Raw genomic sequence first — 10,650 nt, forward strand, 5'->3', positions numbered from 1 at the left:
CCTACTTTTAGTGGCTTGGCGTCAGAGGATGCCCAGAGTTTTCTTGAGGAGTGCCACCATATCCTCTGTACTATGGGTGTTGCGGAGACTAGTGGGATTTCTTTCACTATATTCTATCTTAGAGGAGCAGCTTACCAGTGGTGGCGAGCATATGAGTTGAGTAGTCCGGCCGAGGCAGCTTCACTCACTTGAACTCAGTTATCAGATATGCTCTTGAGGAAGTATGTTCTCCAGAGTCTCAGAGATGCATGGCGCGCAGAGTTTGAGCAGTTGCGCCAGGGTTCTATGACCGTGCCAGAGTATGCGGTCCGATTTAGTGATATGGCCAGGCATGAACCAGCCTTGGTTGCTACTGTTCGAGAGTGGTTTCATCGGTTTATTGAGGGGCTCAACCCCAGTATCAGATTGGGCATGGACCGAGAGTTGGAGATGGATATTGCATACAAGCATGTAGTGGGGATTGCTAGGAGGTTGGAGGGTAAGCTGACTCGGGATAAAGAGCAGAGAGAGGCCAAGGGGTCTCGAGAGTCTGGCACTTATAGTGGTACTCGTGCGCCAGTGGCAGCTCATCAGGGCAGAGGTTATATGGGTCGCCCTGTTCATTCAGCACTTCCAGCCACCGGCGGTGCTCTGGCCACTCCTAGGCCCCAGGATACCTATTTTGCATCGCCATTGTCTAGCGTACCTCCTGTGCGGGGTGCTTTCAGTGGTCAGTCCAGTCCATCAGTCCCGAGCTAGTAGCAGAATCCACGTCCTCCGAGAGCTTGTTTTGAGTGTGGTGACACTCGCCATATGGCGAGGGATTGCCCCAGATTTAGGAGGGGTACACCTCCACAGATTTTTCAAGCACCGCGTGCTCCACCAGGTCCTCAAGCTATGGTTACAGCACCAGCTACCACCCCACCTGCACAGCCACCTAGAGGTGGAGGTCGGACATGTAGAGGTCGTCAAAGAGGGGGAGGCCAGGCCAGATATTATGCCCTTCCTGCTAGGACAGAGGCAGTTGCATCAGATTCTGTTATCACATGTATTGTTCCGGTTTGTCATAGAGATGCATCAGTCTTATTTGATCCAGGCTCCACTTATTCCTATGTTTCATCTTATTTTGCTTCATATTTGGGTGTATCCCGTGATTCTCTATGTTCACATATCTGTGTGTCTACACCCGTGGGTTTTTCTATTATTGTTGACCGTGTGTATCGGTCGTGTTTGATTATTCTTAGTGGTTTTGAGACCAGAGCTGATTTATTATTTCTTAGTATGGTGGACTTCGATGCTATTTTGGGCATGGACTGGTTGTCGCCCTATCACGCTATCCTTGATTGTTATTCCAAAACGGTGATGTTGGCTACGCCAGGTCACCGTGGCTAGAGTGGAGATGTACCTTAGATTATATTCCTAGTAGGGTTGTCTCATTTCTTAAGGCTCAGCGAATGGTTGAGATGGTGAATGATGCGTATATGGCCTACGTAAGGGATGTTAGTGTTGATACTACTAGCGTCGAGTTTGTTCTGGTAGTGAGGGACTATTCAGATATATTCCCGGTGGATCTTTCGGGCATGCCACCCGACAAGGATATTGACTTTGGAATTGATTTGTTATCGGGCACTCAACCTATTTCTATACCACCTTATCGTATGGCCCCAGTAGAGTTGAAAGAATTAAAGGAACAATTGCAAGAGTTGCTCGATAAGGGCTTCATTCAGCCCAGTGTGTCGCCTTGGGGTGCTCCTGTTTTGTTTGTGAAGAAGAAGGATGGTTCTATGCGAATGTGTATCGATTATCGTCAGTTGAACAAGGTTACAGTGAAGAACAGGTATCCATTTCCACGTATTGATGATCTATTTGATCAGCTTTAGGGTTCCATAGTGTTCTCTAAGATCGACTTGCATTCAAGCTATCATCAGTTGAAGATTCGGGAGCCAGATATCCCGAAGACTGCTTTCAGGACTCTGTATGGTCATTACGAGTTCCTTGTGATGTATTTTGGGCTGACCAGCGCCCCAACATCATTCATGCACTTAATGAATAGTATATTTCAGCCTTATCTTAACTCTTTCATCATTGTATTTATTGACGACATTATGGTGCACTCCCGGAGTCGGGATGATCATGAGCAGCACCCGAGGACTGTGCTTCAGACCTTGAGAGAGAAGAAGTTATAAATTTTCGAAGTGTGAATTTTAGCTAGATTCGATGGCATTTTTGGGTCATATAGTATCGAGTGAGGGGATCAAGGTAGACCTGAAGAAGATTGAAGCAGTGCAGAGTTGGCCCAGACCATCCTCAGCTATGGAGATCCATAGTTTTCTTGGCTTGGCAGGGTATTACCGTCGATTTGTAGAGGGTTTCTCGTCTATTGCAGCACCTATGACTAGATTGACCTAGAAAAGTGCTCCATTCAGGTGGACCGAGGAGTGTGAGGAGAGCTTTCCAAAGCTCAAGACTGCTTTGACTACATACCCAGTGTTGGTGTTGTCTATTGGTTCAGGATTCTATACGGTATATTGTGATGCGCCGCGCATTGGTCTCGGCGCAGTGTTGATGCAGGACGGTAGGGTGATTGCCTACGCGTCTAGACAGCTGAAGGTGCATGAGAAGAACTATCCTGTCCATGACCTTGAGTTAGTAGCTATTGTTCATGCCTTGAAGATCTGGCGGCACTATTTGTATGGTGTTCCTTGTGAGGTTTTCACCAATCACCATGGATCTGCCTTACTGGAGGAAATGTAGACCATTCTCTCCCTTCGGGTTCTGGCGGCAATGAATACTGTATAATTTTTCTCTCTTTTTAAATCTTTTGTAATTATGCCAAAACTTTTATTGAGTTTGGCACTTTACTAAAAGAATATTTTGCCTAAATGTTGTGAAAAAATATCCTTTTTATGTTTAGTTGATAAAGCTTCGGGTATATTGTTTCATACGATAACTTCCGATTCCGGGCATAAATTCTTCCGAAATCTACCATTTACAATGAGGGTTTTATAAGAGAGGGCCCTTATGTTTATAGTGCGGTTGAAGAGGAAGTCTCATATTCATTACAACACAAGCATTTGAAGTTTTTGTTAACTTTCAAATGATAAATTAACTCATCATTTGTACTAGACACAAGATAAAAATAAAAGGACTTTCCTCTATTCCCTTTATCTTTAAAAGTACATTGGCATTCATTTGTTTAAATAAAATAAAGTTTTCAGTACATGTGGCTAACTTGTACAACTTATTTCTAGGGGCTGGTCATGCAGTCCCCGGTCCTGACAAGATATTGATCCCAATTCTTACAGTCCCCGATTTTTGTGGCACTCTTGGTGCCGTATCATGCACTCCCCCAGTGTTTGATGATAATTAGAACACTGAAATTCTTGTATTCATACTACTGCTTCACCGGTTGGAACAATTTGTGAACGGTTAAATAATCCTTTTTAATAATGGAAGGCAAGGCTTGCCATTGAGCCAAAGATTATTTTACCATCCACATAGTTGTTTTACAATGATGTGAGAATTTTAGTTCCTTGATATTTAAAGGTCTTGCTTTTGACTATGATGCTTACTTCGTAGTATCCTTTTTGTTGCTGCCTGTTTAAAAACCTTGCCAGAAAAACCCGATTGGGATAAAAACTGGTCGAAGGGAAAAAGAGTGCAGCACATACTTTCAATATCGGCATGAATCATCAGAAATAATACCTTTTGAGGTGAGTCACATTCCATGTGCTGGGCAGTTTGACTCTATCTTGATTTTCCAATTCATATGATCCTTTGCCGATGATAGCCGACATCCCGTAAGGACCTTCCCATGTTGGTCCCAGCTTCCCAATGTTTACTTCCCGAGTGCTCCGAGTAACCTTCCTTAAAACCATATCTCCTACTTTGACAAAATGGAGATTCGCCTGCAATTATAATACCTTTCCATACTTTGTTTTTGATCCACCATCTGCACGTATGCCAGGTCCCGAAGTTCTTCAAGCAAGTCCAACTTCACAAGCAATGCTTCATTATTTGCCTCTTCGTTTGCTTAGTAAAACCTTAAAGTCAGCTCCCTCACTTTCACCGGTATTAGAGCCTCCGAGCCGTATACGATATAAAATGGAGGTTCTCCCATGCTTGACTTTGCCGTTGTCTGATACACCCACAACACCCCTGATAGCTCATCTGGCTAATTTCCCTTAGCATCTTCTAACTTCTTCTTAAGGTTTTGAGTGATTATCTTATTGGTTGACTCCGCCTGTACGTTAGCACTCAAGTGGTATGGTGAAGAAGTAATTCTTTTGATTTTTAACCCTTCCAAGAACTTGGTGACCTTTGAACCTATGAACTGTGTCTCGTTGTCACATGCAATCCCCTTAGGTATTCCAAATCGACAAATTATGTGATCCCATATGAAGTCAACCACTACACGTTCCTCGATCTTTTGGTAAGGACATGCTTCAACCCACTTAGTGAAATAATCAATCAAAACAAAGAGAAATTTTACCTTTTCGAGGCTCGGTGGTAAAGGTCCAGCTATGTCCATCCCCCATTTCATGAATGGTCATGGAGACACCACCGAATGCAAGAGTTCTACTGGTTGGTGCACTAACTGCGCATGTCGTTGACATTTGTCGCATTTCTGTATGAATGCCTTTGCCTGTTGTTCTATTCGAGGCCAATAATATCCAGCCCTGACAACTCGAGAACTAACGAGTCTGCACGGAATGGTTCCCAGAGACTCCTTCGTGGACTTGTCTCATCACATAGTCTGTCTCTAAAGCCTCCAAACACCGAGCCACTGGTCCTTGGAATGATCTCCTATAGAACTGCCCATCTACGAGGCAGTAGCGAGTTGCTTTGGTCCACAGTGCCCGGGACGTCTTTTGGTCTTCGGGTAATTTGCCATTCCTGAGATATTCTATGAACTCGTTCCTCCAGCCCCAAGTTAAGTTGGTCGAATTTACTTCATAGTAGCCATCCACATCTAACACGGAGTGCAACACTTGGACGATCGTACCAGAATAAGATCCTTTCATTTCCGTGGATGACCCCAAATTAGATCTGCTTCCACATTTTCTTCTCTCGGAATGTGGATGATTGACCATTCTCTGAATCGTGCAAGTAATGCCTAAACCTTATTCAAATACTGCTGCATGCGTTCCTCTTTTGTGTCAAAAATCCCATACACTTAGTTTATCACCACATGAGAGTCACACTTTATCTCGATGACCTTGGAGCCTAGCCTCCAGGCTAGTTCAAGTTCTGCAACCAAAGCTTTGTACTCGGCTTCATTGTTAGTTAATGGTACAGTTCTAATGGTCTTAATCAGGGTCTCCCCCGAAGTTGTGATTAGAACTATTCCGAGACCGGACCCTTTTACGTTGGAAGTTCCATCTGTAAATAAGATCCAAACTCCTGACGTCATTCCTAAAACCAACACTTCTTCCTTAGCATCCAAAGGCATTAATCTCGGACTGAAATCAGTCACATAATCGGCCAAGACTTGTGATTTAATTGCAGTTTTCGGTTTCTACTCAATGTCGAATTCACTAACTTTGACTGCCATTTAGCCAAACGACCTAACAACTTAGGCTTGTAAAGGACATTCCTTAAGGTAAAAGTTATCACAACAGCTATTGGGTGACACTGAAAACAAGGCCTAAGATTTCGAGAGGCTACGGGAGCTAAGGCTAGATTTTTGAGGTGCAAATAGCGAGTCTCCACTCTTGACATTATCTTACTAACGTAATAAATAAAAAATTGCGTACCTTCTTCTTCTCAGACCAAAATGGCACTTACCTCTACTTCCGAGACTGCTAGATCGATTAACAACTACTCTCATTCCCCTAATTTTTACAATAACAGCGGGCTGGAGATATACCATTTTAGGTCTTTCAATGCCTGTTGGCATTCCAGAGTCCATATGAAGTCGTTCTTCTTTTTTATAAGTGAAAAACGTGATGACACCTTTTCGAGGACCTTGAGATGAATCTGCTGAGTGCCGCCAACTGTCTTGTACTTCCTTTACACATGTCAATTGGTCCGGGATTTACTCGATAGCTTTGATTTTATTGAGTTTACCCCTATCCCTCTTTGCGAGATCAGGAAACCCAAGAATATATCGGAAAACTCCGAATGCGCACTTCTCTGGTCTGAGTTTCATGTTATGCTTCCGCAAGATGTTGAAAGTTTCCTGGAGATGTTTCAGATGATCTCCTGCATTTAAATGCTCAAATAACATTTCATCAATATATACTTACATTTTTTTTGCCTATCTGATTTTTAAACATCTTATTAACGAGCCTCTGATAAGTCGCTCCGACGTTCTTAAGCCCAAAAGACATCACATTATAGCAATATGTGCCAAACTTTGTTATGAAAGAAGTTTTTTCTTGATCCTCTAGGTTCATCTTGATTTGATTGTACCCGGAGTAAGCATCAAGAAAACCCATTAGCTCATGCCCGGCCGTAGAATCAATCATTTGATCAATGTTTGGCAATAGCAATGAGTCTTTAGGGCACGCCTTATTTAAATCTTTATAATCTACATATATTCTAAATTTGTTATTCTTTTTGGGTACTACAACTTTTTTGGCTAATCATTGCAGATATTTTACCTCCCAGATCGAATCGATATTGAGTAGTCCGGTTATCTCTTCTTTAACAAACTTGTTCCTGACCTCTGCTATTAGGCGTTTTTTTTTGCCTTACTGGTGGGAAGTTTGGATCCAGGTTTAACTTGTGGACCGCTACCTCTAATGGGATACTTGTCATATCTGAGTGCGACCACACAAAGAAGTTAATGTTAGCTTTAAGAAAATTTATAAATCTTAACTTGAGCTCGAGATTTAAACCCGTTCTCAAATGAAACTTCCTTTCCAAAGACTCCTCGAACAAAGCCACTTACTCGAGTTATTCGACGATTGATTTGGTCGCTTCCATCTCCTATGGCACCTAAAAATATCTCGGAACCTGGTAGGATTCCAATGACTCCTCGCCCTTATTGCCTTCATCCGAAAATGGAGAAGGCATCGGTTCCTGTAATTGCTATTTGTTGGACTCTTTTCCCTTGCTACTGGAAATGGTCACCATGTTTATCTTCCTTGCCGCCGGTTGGTCTCCTCTTATTTGCCTGATACCTCTATGAGTTGGAAATTTCAGCAATTGGTGATTTGTCGAGGTCACGGCCTTCATCTCGTGTATCCACGGCCTTCTGAGGATCACATTATAGCCCATGTCACCATTTACCACTTTTAACACGGTGGTTTTTGTTACACCTTCAGCGTGAAAGGGTAGGAAAATTTCTTCTCGGGTTGTCATGCTTGTCAAGTTGAAGCTAGCTAGGAGATTTGTCACCAGAATGATGTTCCTATTAATTTTGCTTGCTCCAGAACTCTCCATTGGATGATGTTGGTTGAGCTTCATGGTTCAACCAAAACATGCTTAATTTTGAAATCTAAAATATTGAGAGAGATTACCAAAACGTCATGTGTGGCAGAATAAGTTCGTCAGCGTCCTCCTCCGTGAAGGTGATGTCATCCTCCGCGACCTCTCAAACTCTTTTTCCGCGAGTCATGGATATTTTTGTTTACTTCTCCGTTGAAAAAGTTACCCCATTGACCTCGGTCCCTCCGAAGATCATGTTAATTGTCATCCAAGGTGACTCCACTGCTGTCTTTGAGGGCTCCGTATTATCCCAATTTTGACCATAATTGCTCTTGGCGCAGTCACTTAAAAACACTATAATATGTCCATTATTTAACGATGTTGCCACCTTCTCTCGAAGATGTCGGCAGTCCCCAGTTCTATGGCCATGAGTCCCATGGTATTCACATCATAAACTAGGATCCCTCTGGCTAGGATCTGATCGGATAGGCTTCGGGAATCAGGCTTCTTTGATATTTCTCATTGCCGACCCCAATTCTACCAGGCTGATGTTAAGGTTGTAATCTGATAACTTGGGATATGCGGAGTCTAGGGACCCCACATCTCTCTTTACTGTAATGACATGTTGTTTCAGACATGATCCGCCCTTTTGTCGGGAGCAAATCTATCCAATGACTGAAATACTTTACTGATGCACCCATCAGTCATCTCATGTGATAGAAAATGGCCTCTGGAGGACCTCCTATCTGTATCAGAATTATTTTTAACCCTATCCTGATTTATATCATGACCTCGTCCCTTGGTTGGCACTAAAGAGCTAAGTTGGTCGTCCTCTATCCTTATCTTTGAATCGTAGCGGTTATGGACGTCCGCCCATGTACTGAAACTCCAGCAAACTCTTCTTCAGTTTTTGGGAGGCATCGGCACGTAGTGGGTTTAGACCCTTCGTGAATTCTTCCGATGACCACTCATCTAGAACCCCCAGTAGCAGCATCCTTTCCTTGTAGAACGGGATCACAAATTCTCGCAGCAGCTTGGACTCGCCCTGTGAAATTCTGAATATGTTCGCCTTTCTGACCTAAACTTTTCTTGCTCCTGCATGGGCCTTAATGAATGATTCTGCAAGCATTTCAGAAGAATCAATTGAATGATTAGGTAAGAGGGAGTACCATGTCAGGGCCCCCTTCGTGAAGGTTTCACCAAACTTTTTCAACAGAACTGACTGGATCTCGTGCTGAGCTAAATCGTTTCCTTTCATCGTCGTGGTGTAGGTTGTGATGTGCTCCAATGGATCCGAAGTCCCATCGAAATTCGGTATGTCCGACATCTTGAATCTCTTTAGAATTAATTATGGTGCTGCATTTGGCTTAAATGGCAACTGCGTATACTTTTTTGAATCTGGACCCTTTAACACTGGTGGCGCGCCCGGAATCTGATCCATCCGAGCATGAAATTCCTTTGCATTCTGATCCATTCGCTTGTTCATTTGTCTCATGAATCTCATGAGTTCAGCTTTGAAGGTATCACTCCCGTTGTTAATTCCAAATCCTCTTCCGGTCCCTCCGGCTTCGTCAAAAATGACTTTGCCCCTTGAAGTGTTGTTATCATCGCACTGAGTCACTTGATTTGCGGGAGCACTAAGAGGTATCGGGCCTGTTTCTTTCACGTTATTGGAGGCTCCTAAAAATGCTTGTTTTAACTCTATCATCACCAGATTCTGCCTTAAGGGGTGATCCATGATTACTCTATGTTATTCCCTCGAGAGTTTAACCGTCTCTATGACATGCTCTTCCTCCATATCATCAGGAGTTGGGTCCCGCACATGCCGAGGATACTGACCTTCGCAAATCGGGGTTGTCTCGTCCCCTTTGTTGCGGGTCTTGCTGATTGAGTCATCATGATGGGACAATTCTTCCCATTCAACGTGTGCTTCAACATTGTGTGTGTTGTTGACATAGTTAGCTGCCATATCTGGTTTTTACTAAGGAAAGAACCGAAACTTGTTAGTAATAAACGAATGGACCAGAATAATTACACAGCTATTTATGCCCCACAGTGGGTGCCAAACCATTTACCGCTAGAACGGTACATTTGAATTTTAACGTGGTTTATAGACAAGAGAATCAATTTGATCTAAAAATGATAAAGAAATAGAACAAAAAGGGTCACGACCTAAATCGGAGGGACGCGACGGGCACTCAGTGCCTTACTCAACCGAGTACCCATGTAACGTATCTTTCTTATCACACCATCATACATAAATGGGCGAAAAGGTAGTCGTGAGATAACCAGAATAAAACATAAGGAAATAATCGACATAGGATGACCCAACATGATATACAAATTTATACACGTGAAATACGAGCCTATAAGGCTGACATGACCATTTGTACACTCAAAACATATGCCGACAAGGACATACTAGCATCCATATACATGGCATCTATCTACAAGCATCTAAGAGTAGATAAAGGTCATAAGGGTCGGGATAGGGCCCTACCATACCAATCAATATAGACCTCATGTCACGCCCCGAAATCGGGGAGCGCGACTGGCGCTCAACCGAGTGAACCCGGCTGAGCAAGCCTATTAGATTTTCTTCTACCCAAACTCATCCATGAATAAAGAGGAGATGAACTCCATTAATCAAATATTGAAAAGATTTCATTAAAACTCCCATTTCATTTACATTAGCAGCTTCATTCATAATCTCCAAAACATTACAAGTTTATAGATATAATGAAAACATGTTTGCCAAATACCAACATTTCTAGTTAAATTCCCAATAACGAATACCACCCACAACCTATCTACGGAGCCTCTAAGTACAATACAAAAGTAGTATGGAAGTGCCGGCAACAAGGCCCTGGCTATACCTCAAAACACAATGTATGACTCAAATGACATCAGGCCTAGAATAGAGTAGGGCTCACCAAAACCTGCTGAATAGATAGTGACTGCTAACGAGGACCAAAGTTGCCCGCTGATGAATCACCTGCATCCATTAAAGATGCAGCGCCCCCGACAAAATAGACGTTCGTACATATGGAATAGTACTAGTATGTAAAACTAACTGTCCTCTTTCAAAATAGAATGCCAATGTAAGAAAGGAAAAACCATGGAAACAACAATCAACAATCAATGATATTCAAATTCCAAGTTAAAACATAATAATTCCCATAATATGAAGATAACATTGAGAAGTGATAATCAAAATATGATAATAATATTATTTTTGGTTGGGAGATCTTTAGCACCGATATACCACTATTCACAATACCAATTTTCACAATACCA

The 10,650-nt window shown here is 42.7% G+C and overlaps 1 protein-coding gene across 1 annotated transcript; it reads left to right on the top strand.

Annotated features, from left to right (window-relative positions):
* Positions 1 to 207: 207 nt before the first annotated feature.
* Positions 208 to 738, top strand: LOC138899096 (uncharacterized). Its single transcript, XM_070185213.1, has one exon. It carries the CDS (start codon positions 208 to 210, stop codon positions 736 to 738), a length of 531 nt encoding a protein of 176 aa, XP_070041314.1.
* Positions 739 to 10,650: the final 9,912 nt, after the last annotated feature.

The sequence above is a fragment of the Nicotiana tomentosiformis genome, chromosome 9, assembly GCF_000390325.3.
Source record: "Nicotiana tomentosiformis chromosome 9, ASM39032v3, whole genome shotgun sequence".
Classification (NCBI taxonomy): Eukaryota; Viridiplantae; Streptophyta; class Magnoliopsida; order Solanales; family Solanaceae; genus Nicotiana; species Nicotiana tomentosiformis.

Coding starts and splice junctions, on each gene's coding strand:
- LOC138899096 (XM_070185213.1), top strand. CDS start 208: ATGCTCTTGAGGAAGTATGTTCTCCAGAGTCTCAGAGATGCATGGCGC.